The sequence below is a fragment of the Erpetoichthys calabaricus genome, chromosome 4 (genome assembly GCF_900747795.2).
Source record: "Erpetoichthys calabaricus chromosome 4, fErpCal1.3, whole genome shotgun sequence".
Lineage (NCBI taxonomy): Eukaryota > Metazoa > Chordata > Cladistia > Polypteriformes > Polypteridae > Erpetoichthys > Erpetoichthys calabaricus.
This window is the reverse complement of record NC_041397.2, coordinates 181,945,054-181,965,229: the sequence shown is the minus strand read 5'-3', so window position 1 is coordinate 181,965,229 and position 20,176 is coordinate 181,945,054. Positions and strand designations below refer to the sequence as shown.

The window sequence follows — 20,176 nt, the reverse complement described above, 5'->3', positions numbered from 1 at the left end:
ACAAAAAGGAAAGAGTGGTATAAATGTTCATGAATACAATTAAAGCACAATGCAAATCAGTTATACTATAATTGAAAGTATGTAACATATTAAAAAAAAATCAAATACATAACAAAAAGCAGAATGCGGACTGAGAAAAGCAAAATATTAAAATCTGAAAACCAGGATCTCCTGACAACCACTAAAACATGGAAAAGTTAAATAAATCTCAAACTAGAAAGTTATGTGCAACACTGATAAAGAACTGTGCAGTGCTAAATGAGACAAAAAATCTATAATTGTTTAAATGTCAAGGGTGTGTCTTGTTATAATTTGTACCATACATTTTACTGTGGATCCAATGAATCCCACACAGAATAATTTAATGAATGTTCTTCACAATAATGGAAATAATTCTTTCAAATAAGGCATCCAAAGCAAAAGACTATTTAATATTCTTGACAAGCCACACATGGTCAAAAAAGGTACTGATGTAGAAATAGCATCAAGAAAAAATAAACAGTAAATGAAAACTGAGTGTTGGGGAAAAGCATGGTATTCCCAACAATGTGTCAAATAAAAACAAAAAGATCAAAAAAATCTATAATACTTTAAAAGTCTACCTATGACTGCAGACAATAACCACAGTTAGCATTACTACTAAATAACTTTCAAAAACAGAAGGAATACAAGAAATGTTCTGAAAAGAAGATGATCTCCTATTGCTATGGTAAGTTTCTACTGGAAAGCGACCAAAATCACAACTCTTCATATTGGGACACTCTACCCACTTCAATGAAATTAACTGCTTGGTATCAAAAGCCAGTTCTGTAGCATGGTAAGTTTAGTGGATTTCAGCTACACACAACTAAGGCAGTTTTATCTGCCATTTTAGCTAAAAATCACATTTTACTTTTTACTTAAAAAAGGTATGAGATGATTTATCTTGATTTCAGCTTGTACATCAAAACAGCTAAAATTTCTGTAAGAGTGTGAATTGTGATGCTCATTATATAAAATCAGGAAATTAGATTTTACCATTTTTTCTTTAATTTTCTTTAATTCACTTGCTACTCTGCAGTAAATTCAAAGCATACAGCAATGACCTTAACTAGAACTAAAAAGTATGATCATATAAGTTCCTAAATCATTTCAAAGGATCCCTAATATGAGATTTTAAATTCGTACTTGATCACTTATAAAGCCTTTAAATATATTAGCCATCCCAAACAGACCACATTAGTGCTTCTATCTCAAAAAGCGGACTTCTTTAAAACACTGGAATTGAATGATCTGCAATACTAATGAAGCCTCACTGATCTCAGCATGTAGAGAAAAGCCAAGCAAAATGACACCTTTTATTGGCTAACTAAAAAGATTACAATATGCAAGCTTTCGAGGCAACTCAGGCCCCTTCTTCAGGCAAGATGTAATCTCAGCACGTAAAGGGAGGCTTACGACTCATTATTTTAGCTAAGTAGACCCCTGTTACAGTCAATGCTTAGGCTGTTTCACACTGCTCTTTATTAGGTTTTTATTTGTTGTAATTGTTTTAGTTTAGTTATTACACTATTACTAAAGCCAATGTCATTACATGACTTTTGTTATGGGGCAAGTCCAATTTGTCGAACACAGCTGCTGATGTCATGACTGCATTATGTCAAATTAGACACCTGAAAATCACAGCCCATGGCACATTTACAGACTGAGCAGCAATCTTCCAGCATAGCTGTGCTCACCCTTCTAACAGCCTGACGAAGCAGCACTTTATGAAGTATAACTGTGGCAGCGAGATCAGCAGCAATCTCCGCCCTTTCTTTTTTCCATTCTGTTATGGTATGTAAAATACTAGATATCAGACAGATGAGCTTCTCTTTTGTTTGTGAGGCTGACTGTCCCCATGTTGCCTGACAAGGCTGGCACTCTGCAAAGGATTAATAGTTGTGGTGCGTCCAGCAGTAGTCTCTGCCCGGTTTTCTTTTTTCCATTCTGTTTTAGTGTATAAATAAAAAATGAGACATCAGACAGACATGCTTATCTAATATTTGCGAGGTTTAAAACATGCATGTTCATAATTCCTCATCGATACATTCTATGTTTTGTACTTCCGGATGACCATTCATTGATTTATTTGGTTGTAAGCTCTCCTACGTACATGGTCTGCCCCTAAGACTAACAAGAAAATCAAACCCATTTCATTTTATTCTAGCCAGTCACAGACTAGTTGGTTGTAGGCATCGGGTCGTTATCATTAAACAAATGATTTTATGGGAGCGTGCCTAAGATTGTAAATGAAGACAACAACTGATAAATCACTTGAAATGTTGTTTAATATAACCTATCTTTAAGTCTAATCCATTTTCTTTCTCGTCTTGTTGTATGTGGTTTTAATTGGTCTGTCTTTGGGTTGATGCATTATCACATATAATAAACTTATTTTTTCAATGCCTTTTTTCCCCAAATGAAATTTTTTTTCAGTAGAATACTTCTTTTAAGAAAATAGCTGCCGATTCACCTAGTAGAGCTGAAATTTTGAATTAAAAAAAAAAGCTTAATATATTAGATGTATATAAAAATATACATCTCTATACACTGCATGACATTCTTTAAGTTCAACATTATGTTTTCGATTTATGCCTCACTTCCTGTTTCATATTATATGTGTAGTTACGATATGGTATTTCTTCCTAAGGTAACAAATGAAAGTATACTTGATATGATTAAATGGAATTAAACTAAATAATTTCCTCTTTATATAAGTGAAAAAAGACTTTATTAGGCTGGTAAGCTTAATTTTACTTCTTCTTCTTTCGGCTGCTCCCATAGGGGTTTCCACAGCGGATCATCTTCTGTCCTCTGCATCTTGTTCTGTTACACCCTTCACCTGCATGTCCTCTCTCACCACATCCATAAACCTTCTCTTAGGCCTTCCTCTTTTTCTCTTCCCTGGCAGCTCTATGCTTAGCATCCTTCTCCCAATATACTCAGCATCTCTCCTCTGTACATGTTCAAACCAACGCAATCTCGCCTCTTTGACTTTGTCTCCCAATCGTCCAACTTGAGCGGACCCTCTAATGTACTCATTTCTAATTCTATCCATCGTTGTCACACCCAATGCAAATCTTAGCATCTTTAACTCTGCCACCTCCAGCTCCGTCTCCAGTTTTCTGGTCAGTGCCACCGTCTCCAACCCATATAACATAGCTGGTCTCACTACCATCCTATAGACATTCCCTTTCACTCTTGCCGATATCCGCCTTTCACATATCACTCCTGATGGTATGTTTTGAGAGTATTTCTACTTTACTTGAGTATAACATTTTCTGTCTACTCTCATTTTTACTTTACCACATTTTCAAACGCAAATGAGTGCTTTTACTCCAATACATTGTGCTAGATATATTTGTTACAGCAATATTAAACTATTAATATTAAACAGGCTATGCAAATACGCATAATGCTTTGCTCAACCAATTAGCAAAAATACAGGTTTCCTCCATTCAGGAAGGATTGTTTTACAAAAATGTGCAGACATGAAGAATCAAATGTGGAGTTCTGGTGCTAACACTTGATACTAGTAATTCCAAACACACCTCACTGCAGCCCACAGAACAAAGAAGAGGTGGGTGTTTAGCATGGCTGAATGCTGGTGACAAGTAAATCGCCTGTCTTGGTTATTTCCACAGCTAATGCAGTAAACTTTCAGACACTGTCCGTGCAGCAGTCTGCCAAACAGGTAGTAAGGTCTTATTTGAACGAAAACAGAGGCCATTTATGGGGATGGGAAATGCTCTGTTTAAATTAAATTCTAATTAGGTTATGAAAATTCGCAGTGATTTACAGGAATGGATTATATCCTTCTTAAAGTAGTGGAATCCTATATGCCTTTCCTATTAGCACCATATACAGTGAATTACAATACAATAATTAAGGTGTCCAGCTCACATTGAATTTCACTGATTCAGCTTATTTGGTTCATACAAGCCTGGTAAAGCAGTCTGAAAAATATTAGGTTTCTAAGAACTTTTCTTTGACTGTATATATAAAACAGGGAGAGATCCCACATTTACTTATGCTTTTAATACTTAAACAGATTTAAATCGGATACTTAAAAAAAAATATTTGAGTAGTTTTCTCATGAGCAAATTTTACTTAAGCCACTTTGCAGAAAGGTAACTCTAAGCTTAGTTGGGTATGGGTGCTAGATACTTTAGACAAAACTGGTTTTGAAGGAGTGAAGGGAAAACAACATTAGAAAGGTGATAAAAAAATGATAAATAAAACAGTAAAATGTTATGAATATTGCAGTTATACAGGTAATGCAAAGTAACATGACAGTGTTTCAAGTGAACATTCATACCACTTCTGCAAAATCTTGTAATATTTACTGATTTGGTTTAAAACGCCACAAATTGAATAGCTATGTTTACATTAGACACAGCTATAAGCAAAGGATTATTCACTTATTTTATAAATAAGTCAATGGCTAATTGTCAGTTTCAGAAACATAAAGTGCAGGTAGGAGTTAAGACAACATAAATTTGGCTACCAGAAACAGTCAGGTTTTTAAAGCAATTGTGTAAACTCTTTCTACAGCTGTGCAAAGCATGACAGGTTAGTAAGACAGGATAACTATTGAAGGCGCTAGTAATTTTAGAACTGCTACTGTTGTGTTCATATTGAAAAGGACGTGCATATCCCTGTAAAGATGGCACATTGATGAATATATAGTGAGGGCTATCAGCAGGAAAGCACAGAAAACATTCATCCTTCTTTTACCATACCTCTATGACATGCTGAAAACAGAGAGCAAGTCTAAAGGGAAATAAAGGCATGCTGAGTAGACATCTGGCACCCGTGGAAGAAATAGCCTTACCACTGAAATTTAACAAATGTGTGTAGAAAAAGGATTCCCGATGAAATTTCTCAATTTCCAAAATGGTAGGTCCCTCCAGGCTACTCCTCAGTGTTTTCTTGGAGCCACTTTTGTCAGCAATGAGCGACTCTAGCATGGTTCGCACCATATACAGCTAAATCGACGGGAACAAAAAAGCAGGCAACCACTTAAGTTACACTGCACTGCATATTATCACAAAATGCCAACTTTTCCATTTCTGGATACCATTGGGCATACATGTATTTGCTTCAACCCCCTGACTTCATAATGATAAAAATCCTAATACTGTGAAAAAAAATAATTCTGCTACATGTTTTTTTTTTGAAAACATATGTAGATGGTTAACAGTTTATGAATGATGTTTTAATGGTGACACAAAAATTTCCTTAAGAAAAAATGGAAAGTTCTATGAATTTTTCAAAGGTGAGGCATTCAAGCCAGACATATTAGTATTAAAAAGGTTGACTGATCAGAACATCATCTCCTGCACTCACAGAGTTTTATAAGCACAACCGAGGTAGCAGTTTGTAACAACACAGTGTATTGCAGTAATGCATAATGATTTTGACCCTTAATAGTTTTAAGTTGTTTTTGGAAACAAAGGATACATGTCTGAAACTGTGCTTTTTTTATTATAAACTCACATGGTCAAGAAGAAAAAATTAAAAACATAATTAGTTATTTGTTGGGAGATATTTTTAATTTAAAAACAAAATAAGAAACTTGGGTAAGTATATAGCTGATACTCCTTTTTCTGCAATAACAGCGTTATGGGTTTTGCATACTAATTAGGATTGATTTTTGACTATTCGCCATTGCAAATTAAAAAAAATTCGCCATATCACATGCAATTCAGAAAAGGTCATCTACCTGAAGCTATGTTCGAGCCCGGTCTGGACTTGGATGGGAGACCATTTAGGAGAAGCTTGGGTTGCTGCTGGATGAGGTGTTGGTGAGACCAGCAGGGGGCACTGACCCTATGGTCATAATGTGGATCCCAATGACCCAGTGAAGTGACGGGGACACCATGTTGTTAAAATGGTGCTGTCCTCTGCATGAGACGTAAAACCGAGGTCCTGACTCTCTGTGGTCATTAAGGATTCCTGGGCATATTTTGAAAAAAATAGGGTATATCCCAATGTCCTGGCTAAACTGCTCTCCATGGCCTTTTGGTCATTCTTCGTCCCCCCCCCCCAATCATCATCTGTCTTTAATTGTCTCTCTCACCACTTCACCACCTAATAGCTAATGTGTGGTGAGTGAGTGTACTGGTGCAATAATGGCTGTCGTTGCATCATCTATGTGGGTGCTACACATTGGTGGTGGCTGAAATCGTTCTCCTCTGCCTAAGCAATTTGAGTTTCAAGAAAACAGCTATATAAATTAATTAATTACATTAATTAATATAGCACAGAGTTCTCAGTCCTTATACATGTAGCATATTTACGTTTCTGATTTTAAACTCTGTAAGTAGGTATCTAACATTTTTCTTCTTTAGCATGTGAATTGCTACTTACAATAAGATTTGGCATTATCTTTTTTAATCCAGCAACATTTCATAACATTTAAATGGTCTGAATGCATTTGTAAAGCACCTCATACAACAGGAAGAAGGTATTTGCAAATAAAGGGAATTAATATATTTGACCAAAACCTGTCAGAATATAATATACTTTAAAGAGTTATTAATTTATTAGTTATAAAAATCAGCAAAAATGTTAATTCCTCTGTTTTCTCTATAATGTGATATACAGTATATTGAAGATAGTTTTGGCGTTGTAAACAGCAAAATTTATAGCAAAAGCTTTCTATGTATGCTGGAAATACTTAAATGCCAATTAAGAATAATACTTATTTGTAGTTTAGCTAAAAATGAAGTGAATGCATACTTTACAATTTTTATCATACATAGAATTGGTTTCTGCTAAAATTCAGCTTATATATTTGAACAAAAAGCCAAATTAATTAGCTGCAATTACTCAATAACATACAATGAATTAAAATAGTGCAACGGCTAATTTCAGAATCTTAATAAGGTATGTTTTTCTAGATGCACAGAAGATCAGATGCCAGCCACAAGTTGAAAAAGTTGGCATTTTTCCAAATAGCAACAGGAGGTTTGTATTTGTTATCTTACCACCAAACATAATAAGAGATGGAAAGGTGTAGGACAGCCTCAGAAACTTGCAAATGACAAACTCTAACTTTCCCATTCCAATAGAATGAAGTTGCTTAGCAAACAGCAAGGACTCTGTCATTGTGCGGACCAGGAAGAGCTGAAAACCAACACACACAGGGCAGTATCAGGGTGGGAGGGGATTTTGTTAGTCATGAAAGGGGGACAGGTGAAGGGAAAATAGACATATTAAACAAAAGAACACTACCATAAGCATGCAGGACTACAAGTGCCTTCTAATTAGTTTCTATTAACCAGCTCATAATGCATTGTGTCATACTGTATTAAAATAATTTCGTAAAATACAAAACAATTGATTAAAATTTTTTGATTATAATGTTGTGAAATAAATAAGAGCAAAATGGATGGACTAATTTAACACAGTAGTATTTAGTCATGGCATATTTGCAGTTCTTAAAATAATGAAATGCTTTATTCACTTTTTTCTTCCACCAATATTTGATGTCATAATGTTAACTATGTAAATTAGTAACTTTTCTTGGCTTTACAGCTATCAAAAGAACAGATGAGAAAATGCTACACTTAACCAGTCTCAAAATAAATTGGCTAATTTGAAACCATGTATTTAAAAAAAAATATTTAAATTTGCCTTTTTTTCTAATGTGAAAACAATTTTTAAAAAGTACTGCTATCTATCTGTAGAATTAAAATCATAGTTGCACAAAAGCAGTTTTGAAAGAAATGTTCTGTGGAACAATTACACCATTATCAAACAGGTTTTATTGAACTAACTGGTAGAACTATTCATGCATATATACTGTATAATAATCAGAAAATGTAAATTGTCTACTACCCAAAAAATATGCTCGTTAAATTGATTGGTAACTCTGAACCGGCGCAACATTAGTGAGTGTGGAAGTATGTACAAATGTGTACCAATCCACAATTGGCTCTTGCTCCCCACAACTATGAGGGTGAATCAAGTAGCTTCAGCAGATGAATGACAGCATAAACTAACAGGGGTTAAAAAGTATATTACGAATTCATTTTTAAGTACCAAATATTTAGGCAATAGCACACATATGGGAAGTGTGCTGCTTGTAAGAGAAAATACTTCATTTATTAGTTTGACATTATATTTAGTTCTTTCAGTTAGGGCTTAGTGTTGTTGAAAGTAAAAACTAATTTTAGGATGAATTTGATATTGTCCTGAAAATTTAGCTACCCACAAAAAAAAGTTATGGTTATTCTGCAACCTTTATGTAGCAGATTTAGCCTAAGCTGGCTAAAAGAAATTAGGAGCAATTCTCCCAGGATTTAACATGCAATGAACATTTAAGGAAGATCATGTTTCTGTTCAAATTGCTGATTATGCCTAATTATCTTTCTACAATGTTTTTTGCAAAGTTTGATTGGCAAGGATCAATTTCTTTTATTTTTCAATGGGTAAGATATGGTTTTCCCCTAACTTAGCATTATAATTTAAGCAGAATCTAAAAAGTTAATTAATGCAGGCTTTTTGCTGTTTAACTAAAAAGGCCTTTTTTTAACACAATCCCGAAGTGACAGCCTGGCCATAACTTCAAGTTGTTTGTCTACCTTAAGTAAAAGTGGCACACCATTATTTCCACTTATGTAAGCAACACACAAACTATTCTATATATATAGGTTTACCTATGAGTTCTTGCCAGTGCACCCAAAGAAAGCACAAAAAGTCTTTAACTCTTCTGAGGGATAGGCATTACTTCACATGCAGATGATTTTCAGCTGAAAATCGAAGTATGTAATTGAAAAGAAAACAAAAAAGTGAACACTGTATGGAGGATCTGTGTGGCAGCCTCTGCACCTTTAAGAGTTTGCTATAGACAACAGTGTAAAAAGCTACTAGTGACTATTTTATTTTGGTAATATTTGATACACTGTATTACACAAAAGAAAAAAAAAAAAGTTGGTACGTTTGTTTATCCATGTAGCAAAGCTTCACTGACATGGAAAACATTTCCACATTAGAATCTTCAGTTCTTTTGCCATTTGTTCTAAAACTATAGAGACATCAAAAATGAAGTTTACTTAAATAAGTTTCCATGTAATATTTTAATAAGTATGTCTTTGACTTGTGTAAAATTTTTGCTCAAACCTAAATACTGCTGTGAGACTATACACAGTATGTAATCATGCCATTTATATCTGCAAGGATACTCGAAACAACAACCTGCCAAATGATTCTACTATATAACCTAAACTAAGTCATCTTAAAACTGATCTGTACACAGTGAATTTGACAGCCCATGGCTCAATAAGTATAGCAAAACTATTGAGGCAAACCGTAATTCCTACTTAAAGCAGCATTACTCATCAATATTACAAAAGTATACATCGTATTGTTAATTTAGGTAATATTTGGTAATATTTCACCAAATGGAAGAAATTTTCATTTGTGGTGGAGGCTGGGCGTTCTGTTACCTTGTGATGTAGCCATCAATTCTCACAGAGTGGTACGCCACAACTCTTCCCCCCCATGCCTCTGAAACCGTTTATGATTGCATTTTTGGACTTTGAAGTGGAAATTACCCCCACTTTGCACTTTTAAATTACTTTGTACTTTGTGACGTGATCCTTCAAGAAGGCAGCTGATGGCTATTTCTGCCAATTCAAACACTAACAATATAGTAACAATAATAACAGTGATTTATCCAGGGCTACCTTAAGTTAAATAAGCAAATGCTTACGGCACTAACAGAAACAGAGTTTTAAAAAATGTAGGAGAAAATTTTAAGTACAAATAAAGTCATAATTAGGCAACAATTAACATTATTTTCAAATCTTTGTATCCATGCATACCATATACTGTATATTCAAAGTTAGAAAGCATGAAATTGGAGATGGTTTCTTACAAAAATGATGTTTTTCAATAGAATATCTTTTTTAAAAAACGTCCACCAACATTGGTTTCAATTTTCACTTCTTTAGTAGGCTGTATGTATTATCTGCCTTGGTTTGATAGCTTTTGCTGAAGCAGTATTCAGCCAGTGTAGATATACATTTTCTTTGGTTTGTCTTTATATAATTTTTCTTCATGCTCTTAAAAATGTTTTGAAAGGCAATATGAGATACTGGTTGGACGGTTTGGAAACAAAGCCAGTGAGGTGAATTTGCGTAGGTTTGGACATGTGCAGAAGAGAGATGCTGCACAGCTAGGTATGCAGCCAAAATTAGAAGACAACTCCAGTTAGGCTAGCTTGTTTTTGTTCAATGTGGAACTAAAGGAACTGAGAAGAATAACTCTTTAAAAATTTCTTTATTGTCAGTTTTGTTTATTGTTTTACTTTAGCATCTATATAGTACACATTTTAAACAATTCTGTTTCTTTTTAATGGGTAATCGCAATATGTCTATTTCTTGTATAGTTCTTTTTTATTTGGCACAATAAAGATATTTTGAATATAAATTAATTAGATTAGCTGATTCATTTCTTTAAAAATCAACTTAAATCTCATTGGTTCAGGAAAGCATTTAGTTCACTATTTTTTTTTTTTTATTTTACTCTGGTTTATTATGTTATTCTAATTCAAAGCTTCGTACTTCCTATGTTTATCTTTATTTAGTGTTTAATGCTGCTATTACCGTATATACTCGCGGTTTTGATTTTTGACTTGATTTTATCGTATAATTTCTGGTATTTTATAATGTCGGTCGTATAAGTCGAATGCGGAAAACTAACACTATTGGTCCAAGAGAATATGATATGCTAACGTCCACCTGAGAGAGTAACCACAGAGCAAACTGCCTTTTTTTCTATATGGGTGCGGCAATGCTCTGTATCAGAACGTACTCCTAACCCCCCCCCTCTCTCTCTCTCTCTAGTGTGCCAACGTGACCACATGGTAATACCCGAACTATTCCAAAGCAATGTTTGCAATGATTTGTGTTTTTTGTACCTCACACCCTCATACACCTTTATTGTAACAGCATCCCTTATCTACGATAGAGTGTTCGATCAGAAGAAAATATGAAGCTGGTTTTAAATTAAACGTTGTTGAAGCAGTGAAAGAAATTGGTAACTGCGCCGCTGCAACAAAATTTGATGCGTCTCAGAAACCGATGCAAGACTGGAAGCAGCAAGAAGATGTATAAAAAAAAAAAAAATAAAATAAATTTAAGTGTCGCATTTTTGAATGGGCATATAAATCGGAGTCTGATGTTATGATCAATTTTTCGGGTTTCAAGACCGACTTATACGTGAGTATATACGGTATTTTGTATTCAATGTTGTGTATTTGATCTTTTTTTTCTGCTTTTTCCTGTTGTTAATTCTGAAATTTTGTGAAGTACTTTGAGCATGGTAAAGGTGCTAAATAATAAATTGTATTATTTATTATTATTACTTTACTTCATTAAAATGGTCGGTACATAAAGAAAATCACAGTAGAACTACACACTCTACTGTTAACCTATTAATTGGGGACTACAGAATCATCTAAGTTGGATTCAGTGTGAAATATATTTGCACAAATATTATACTGTAATATATGCCATATCCATGATAATTTTTTATTACGGTATATTGTGATATACATTTTTGACCATATCAGTAAAAACAACTAATAATACAAATATACTGTAAATAATAATCTCTGTCACACACTGCTTATGAGTTAAACTAAATTTCACTAATATGGAGAATGTGGAGTAAAATTCCCTGTGTTACTGTGGTTAACTAAATCTTTTGGATATAGTTATTTATAAAATAGAATATATGTGGGTGGAACTTTCTACCTCATTGTAAGTAAGAAAGCTATGCTATGGTACTAAGCCACGTGCATAACTGTGTGTATGTGTGGATATAATAAAATATCTTGAATACTTTGTTTGAATTCTTTGTTAAAGATTTTTTACAGTATAACATAATGCAGTCAGCTGGATAGCTAAAATGAAAAGATCTCTGACTTAAAGATGCAGAGAAAATGACAAAAATGCCATGCACTAAACAGTTGGAAAAATAATCAGAAAAGAAAAGTGACACACATATAAAATATACTGTATTATAAACACACAGTAAACTAGATACTGTTGAACCCACTTGATAATTTACAGCAATAATCTCTATGGCATCCCACAGCTGTAGAGCTCTTGGTTTGCCACTAAAATCATTATTTCTCCATTTAAAATGCACTGAAAAATCCAGCACAGGAACCTGTAGTTACAAAGGCATCTCTTTATAAAAGTAATTAAGTTATCTTATAGTCATTACTTCCAATAAACTAGGACTGTAATGGTTTTTGACATGATATGACTATAATCCCAAATAGTATGAATACTTCAAAGTTATAATTGTTTCCAAAGTTTGGTTTGTCTAACTGCCAAAAAGTGATGGAGTATCATATAAACAAATTAAAAATCAACCAGACTAAGGTACACTAATGCTGACCCAGAGCAGGATAAGTTTAGAATCAGCAATCAACCTAAACTGCATTTTTATGGGATATGAACAAACTCAAGCATCAAAATTCTAAGTTTAATCAACACAAATTACTGGACTGCTACAATTTCTGTAATTTTCTTTAATAACTTTCTTAATTGATTACTATAGAACTAGTTGTAAAGTATATGCGCTCTGGAGTTGCTTTGTAACTAGCTATAGAGTTGTGCAGTACTAGAGTCCATACAAGGTATAATATGATTAAATAGTATGGAAATGTATGTTTAAACTGCTCGATTGTTATCAAGATGAACGTTTTGCTAGATGTTCAATACCTGATCTAACCTCAGTATCTCATAAGTGACCTGAAATATTTTAAAAAGTGCAGTTTCATCACACTTCTGGGAACTCATTTTAGTAATATTATATTAGTCCTTTACACTCTGCATTTTCAGTTTAAGAATTGTCAAAAAAGCCATGGAAAAACTTTTTTTCAGCTTTGGAAAAATATATATTGTATTTCACTTATTCATCCATTAGCACCCCTAAAGTGTACAGTCCATCACACAAAGAAAGGTAAAGACAACTATACAACTGCATTCATATAGCTGAACCTTTTAGTGCTAAATGAGGATACAGTTAGTTAAGATAAATCTTTATGAAACTTGAGCTGCAGAATTTCTAGTGGGTTCTAATGTATCTAGGGACTATTCAAAATTATTATATATCAAAACACATTAACTTTTATCTCTGATACAGAAAAAATTTCACTTGACATACTTTTTAAACTATTTCCCTTACCCAGAAATAATCTGAAATCTAAAAATCTGCATCTGCTTCCTAAATGCTATGATCCCCAAAACCAACTCCTAATAACAAATATACTTATTAAATCTAAATATACTTAAACTGCAACAATTAATTACAATATATCATAAAAGGTTGAAACACCTGTGTACTGGATGGTCCTACAGCTCTTCTTGGTACTTTGATATCAAAGCCACCTTTAGGATCTTTCTCTCCTTTCAAGGCTGGGTCATTAAGTGGTTCTCGTCCAGTTTGCCAGTCACATATAGTTTTCCTAATTGCCTGTAAAACACTAATAAGAGCAAAAGGAGCTAGTTACAACAGTTTGCTATTTTCTTCCATTTGTCTTTTTTATGTTATACAAAACCACTGGCCATTCTTAACTAGGTGTGTATAGACAGACAGACAGACAGACACACACACACACACACACACTCTGTGTCAATGAAAAGTGAAATGATTTCAAAGTGTTATAGAATAGCATGAAATAGATAAAACATTCATTTTCTATGAAATTCAAAATTTGAATATACTTTTTCATAATTCAGAATATATCAAAAAACGATTATCTATTTTTTTTACATGTATACAATTGAGATGACAGGTCTGAAATTCTTTTATGGCTAAGAAAAACATACTAGTGAAATCTACAAAGTAAGGTCTATGCTAAAGCAAAACATTATTTTTAATACTGTAAATCAGCAAGAGAATGTTTTCTGTAGAGTTTTTAAGCATTTTGACATTACCCAATATCTTACATTTATTAAACTGTACAATACGGCCATCACAGCATTTTGAAATATTTTAATTTTATTACAGTATGAATATTACTAAATAATTATTACAGCAGGAGTAAAATTTCCAAATTCTTCCACTCAGTTTCATGTTATTAGAAGGGCTTTCAGAAAGTTAATATAAAATTTCTGGCTTCTTGATGTCATTGTTAAAATTGACAGGCTTATGTTCAGTGATAAATATCAGACTTTAATGTAGCACAAGCTCTGTTGTGGTTTCACTCAATTCTTCTTGTCAACAAGAGACGTGACCAGTAACGCTGGGGTTATACTTAACACTAAGCACCATGTGAGCTTAAGGATGCTGCTGCTACACAAGTAGTGTAAGAACTATACTAATGTGTGTACTTTAAGGAACTCTGGAGGATTCCACCGAGTAGCAGTGCGAGAAATCATCACAGTGAGACAACAATGTTTGCTTGTGAGTTAAGGGAAGAACAATGTAAAAAAAAAAAAAAAAAAAAAAGATTCTTTACATTCTAATGCTACAAAAAAAAAAAAAAAAGGATGGCAACAGAGACATTGAAGATGACTTGTGAGACCTGTAAATGTATTACGTTATTATGATAGGGAATATGCCTGCATTGCCTATACAATATATGTTTGCATTGCCCATGTGAGAAATGGATGAAGAAAAGCACCATAAAGACATTTGCATGTCAGCATTTAACTTTAATGATTTGCTTCACCACATCAAACCATTCATCAAACAAAAAAGCATGCAGATTAATCCTGTTGGAGCTGCAAGGCTCCCATCACATGTTGATAACAAACAACAATGCTGATGTCCCGTACCAAAACTTGAACACTCATGCCACCCATATTTTTTCTGGTACTGCAACTTCTGCACTAGTTGCATTAATTTCTGACAATATGCTCAGAGGATGTGTCAAAAGAACGCTGGGAATACGTGGCAATCATGAGGCATGCGCTTAAGCATTTTGAGCATGAAGTGTAAACTGGTCGTAAGGCAAAAGGCATACTCATCCTAACCTGGCTGACTAAAAGAATGGTATCCATAAGTTGTACAAAGCTTAACCAAAACACCTCAAGCATTCAGTTCTTGTGTTTTCACTTGCAGAATGAACGCAAATTATCTGGTTCTGAGAAACATCACAGAGTGGTCCTGTTTGATGACTACCTGATCATGACGGAGTGCATTCATAACCATATTGACTTACTGCATTCAATTGCTACTTTTGTAAAACAGTAATTAATTTACATAAAACAGTTTGATGTAATATTAGAAAACCTAAAAGCTGAAACCTTAAAAGGTATTAAACACTGTGTGTGTATTTGATGACCAACTACAAATGAAAAATTTAAGGTCTATTTTAACTACATTTTTTGACAAATAATAAATGATGTCATGAAAGTAAACCAAGCAAGAGCAAGTTAATGTAGGGACAATGCATAAGTCAATAATAAATATTTGTTTAAATCTTTTTGCAACTTTATTTACTGACATTTTACAAAAATAAAGAACTGAAACAATACAAAAGTGATAGAAAACTATTTTAAAAATTAACTTAACAATTCAGCTCTAGCCGCAAAAAAAGCCAAACAATTTTTTTAGTCTAGTTTGGATCCTAAAATTCTAAGCTCATCTGCAAGTACATATGGTACCCCAACAAAAGCATTTTTGCATATAAGAATATTTTCACAGTTAAATACACGAAAACAATTATACTTTTTACACAAATGTCAAGCTTCAAGAAAGTTCAAAGGAGACCATGTAATGCATGATTTAATCCAGTTGAAAAATATTGCTTAGCCTTCCCATTAGCAAACTACTTGCTACGTAAATATTATACAATAAAAGAGAAAAAAAACTCAAGAACCACAAAAAATTTAGATATTAAAAGTTATCCAAGAATAGTGTTAACTTAAAAGTACATAGAAGTATAGTGAAGAGATTTTTAAAGTAAAAAGTTCTTAGTAGGTCTTTATTTGTATATTATTGTTCCATTAAATACAATGGTTAAATGAAAAAGTTTTAAATATTTTTTAAAATTTCAATTATAAATGAAAAATACTACTTTCATATGTGTAGTGATAGACGACTCATTATGTCCTTCAATTCCTTATAACTGGTCACAATTATAGGGTCACAGGATGCAAGAACCTATGCTGTTGGTATAAGAAAAGGACCAACCCCAAACGGAAATACAACTATCCAACAGTCCTTCAATCTACTCTCACTACTAATAATACAACCACATAAAATTCAAGTACTTTCAACTGCTTAATATGTATCCAATTAAAAAACTAGAGTATCTCCCTATTATAAAAAAAAATCTTGGAAGGAGACGAGACGTGATTGTCTCAGAGACACTTTCATGTCCCGCGAGACGAGTCTTCATGCCAAGCGATGTAACCACGCCTGGGGCCGGAAGCCCCACGAAACAAGAGCTTATGCAAAGAGATATGGAAAAGTCCTGCATGGTTATGTCAGACACATTTGTTGTAGAGAGAAAGAAACGATATTCACTCACGGGCAGTTATATGTTGTAACGATGACACGGGCATTGTCACAATGTAATTCCAAACACGGAATCAAAATTAAATGTAATATTGAGATAAAGGTAGAAGCGAAAAAGAGATTGAATATATGAACATAGGTGATATGACAGAACTGCAGATCACGTGGCACCGTAGCAGCAGCAATCCAGCAGCTGATCAAGCAAAGAGGAGGTATTAAAAAAAAAAAAAAAATACTGTGTACAATTTTAAAAAATACTGTATACTACATTGTATCACCGTTGAAGAGGGGGTGTCGGATGAGTGATCACGTCTCCTTGGGGTGCGTTCAGCCCCCCTTTTCACAACGTGAGTGGCAGAGACACAAAGTAGTTGGCGTGTAGTGAAGGGGGGGGGGGGGTTGAGTGAGTGAAGCGAGCAGGGGGCAAAGTACCCTAGTTATTGAATATGTTAAAGAAATGTTTCACACTCTGTCATATTTATGTAAAAAGGATAAATCTTTAATTCTGTTAACCTCAATTATTTACAGAGGTCCATTTGAGAGCACAGTGTGGGTTTCTAGCTAGCAGAAAAATAATGTTTTAGAAAATCATTTTACCTCTGAATGACATTCTTCTTCTTCTTGATGGCTTGCCTCAAAGGGTCCCGCAATGTTTGTTGGGCAAAGTCTTGAAGTGCTGCGTAGATTGTGTGTCGAATTGCATGGTTAAAAACACTTTCCATCCTACCCATCAGAACTTGCAGTCCCTTGATCATAGCCATCACCTGACAATAATTGGAGAAAAACAAATCTTTAAAGGCTAATGATAGAACAATGTAATCGTGTATGAGAAATTGTACTTATTTTCCCATTATTTCCCAAACATGTGACACACACAAAAATGTATACATTTTTATAATGTAAGAAAATGAATGTTTTAATCATTACTTATGGACATCTAGAAGTAAAAATGCTGAAGCACATAATCCTGATTTTAAGGCATTATGTTAATGTTTGCGGTGGCAAAACAGGTATTTGAGTGAAAGCAAAGGAAAAAAGCATTTTCCACTTGTACCTCAACAAGAGCAAACTTTTCTTCACTTGTATAGTTGTATCTGGTAGCCCTTTCATACTCCTCAGCATTATCTGGACAGTCTTTGTTTGAATACTTGTCTGTTGGATGAACCAGTTTCCAGGAGTACTGAAAATGAATAAATAAAGCAAAAAAATTACAAACTTTCATGCTACCAAGCCAAGTAAAATGTTTAACAAATTTCATATAGTCTTAAAATCAAATCATTTTAAGTCTGTTTTGCTATGAGGCATACATGTAAGAGAAATAACCGAATAGCTTAAAATGGTTGCGCAATATTTTTTTTATGATGGCAAACTTAAACACTAAAAATAAAAACTGTTCACTGTAATGGGAGAAAAAGAGAGGATTTCAGTTGCTTCAAGAAGCGGAATCCCTTGAATTTCGATCCAAATCTTGGCACATACCCAACTTAAAAGCACTGCCAAGTCTGACAGAAGGCAAAGGTTGATATGCTGCCTGCACAGCATGCCCTGTGTGTATACATTAGTTTTTTCAGCATGTCAATATTTTTTTGTGATCATTAAAGAGCAGAAAATAAATCTGAAAGAATATTGGGAATTTTATCTTTAGCACAGTTTCAGTTTGTAATTTTGTCTGTGCCTGCTTGTCACTTTTATTGTACATTATTAGGAAACCAAATTGGATAGTACCACATATGTATGTATACACAGACAGAAAGAATTTTTTCTCCCAAAGAGAAATTTTCCATTTACAGAAATCTATACTAATTAATAAAAGGCAAAGCCCTCACTGACTCACTACTGACTGACTGACTGACTGACTCACTCATCACGAATTGTCCAACTTCCCGTGTAGGTGGAAGGCTAAAATTTGGCAGGCTGATTCCTTACAGCTTACTTACAAACGTTAGGCAGGTTTCATTTCGAAATTCAACGCGTAATGGTCATAACTGGAACCTCATTTTTGACAATATACTGTAATGGACGGCAGCTTGATGGCCGTGGGAGGCGGAGTTGAGTGTCACGTCATCACGCCTCCCACGTCATCACGTGAAAAGACTGTGAGCTCAGTAGGGAGAAATGAAGGAAGAGCCGCAAACAGCGAAGAACAAAAAATTAATTAAACAATTGAGAAGGGAGCGAGTGAAGCATACAAGCATCTTCATAAGGGAAACAAAGCACGGTGTAAAACGTAAGTTTAAATTAAGTTTATAGAAACGCTATATGTCTATGTCTATATATATATATATATACACATATTATATATATATATATATATATATATACACACACATATTATATATATATATATATGTGTATGTGTGTGTGTGTATATATATATATATATATATATATATATAATGTGTGCGTGTGTGTGTGTATATATATATATATATATATATATATATATACACACACACACACACACATATATATATATATATATATAATATGTGTGTGTATATATATATATATATATATATATATATATAATATGTGTATATATATATATATATATAATATGTGTATATATATATATATATATATATATATATATATATATATATATATATATATATATAATATATGTGTATATGTATGTATGTATATATAATATATATATATATATATATATATATATTATATATATATATATATATATATATATATATATATATATATATATGACAGCAACACTCATAACAATGACAACACAATTACATTGACAATCATGTTACGTTATTTTTAAAATGTTTACTTTTTCATAACCTCTTTAACACACTACTTCTCCGCTGCGAAGCGCGGGTATTTTGCTAGTATGTAATATATATATACATATATATTATATATATATATAAATATGTGTGTATATATGTGTATATATATATATATATATATATATATATATATATATATTATATATATAAATATGTGTGTATATATATATATATATATATATATATATATATATATATATATATATATGTGTGTATATATATATTATATATATATATATATATATGTGTGTGTATATATATCTATAATAATAAAAGGCAAAGCCCTCACTGACTGACTGACTGACTCACTCACTCACTGACTGACTGACTCACTCATCACTAATTCTCCAACTTCCCGTGTAGGTGGAAGGCTGAAATTTGGCAGGCTCATTCCTTACAGCTTACTTACAAAAGTTAGGCAGGTTTCATTTCGAAATTCAAAGCGTAATGGTCATAACTGGAACATATTTTTTGTCCATATACTGTAATGGAGGAGGCGGAGTCACGTATCGCGTCATCACGCCTCCTACGTAATCACGTGAACTAAAAACAAGGAAGACATTTACAGCACGAGTCACACGCGGGAACGAAGGTAAATGATGTTAATTTTTGACTGTCTTTTAATACTGTGTGAGCATACATATTAACACATGTGCAATTAAACGTGTGCATTTACGGGGTGATTTCTGAGGCTTAAAAGCTCACCTTTTATCAAACGCGGGAAGAAAGGTAACTGACGTTGTTCACTGTCTTTTAATACTGTGTAACCATACATATTAACACATGTCCAATTAAACGTGTGCATTTACGGGGTGATTTCTCAGGCTTAAAAGCTCGCCTTTTACTAA

At 33.4% G+C, this 20,176-nt stretch overlaps 1 protein-coding gene across 2 annotated transcripts in view; it reads right to left on the bottom strand.

Annotated features, from left to right (window-relative positions):
- The window catches only part of cyfip1 (cytoplasmic FMR1 interacting protein 1), a 151,034-nt gene that overhangs the window by 53,526 nt on the left and 77,332 nt on the right, over positions 1–20,176 (bottom strand). Inside the window, exons 13-16 of one of the 2 annotated variants that reach the window (XM_028800025.2) lie at positions 17,570–17,695; positions 17,113–17,279; positions 13,384–13,531; positions 7,014–7,152 (exon numbers count right to left, since the gene is read on the bottom strand). In XM_028800025.2, the coding sequence (XP_028655858.1) occupies positions 7,014–7,152; positions 13,384–13,531; positions 17,113–17,279; positions 17,570–17,695 (580 nt within the window). Of the gene's footprint in view, positions 1–4,855; positions 5,010–7,013; positions 7,153–13,383; positions 13,532–17,112; positions 17,280–17,569; positions 17,696–20,176 lie in introns of both variants that reach the window. The other variant, XM_028800024.2, reaches the window with a different exon arrangement.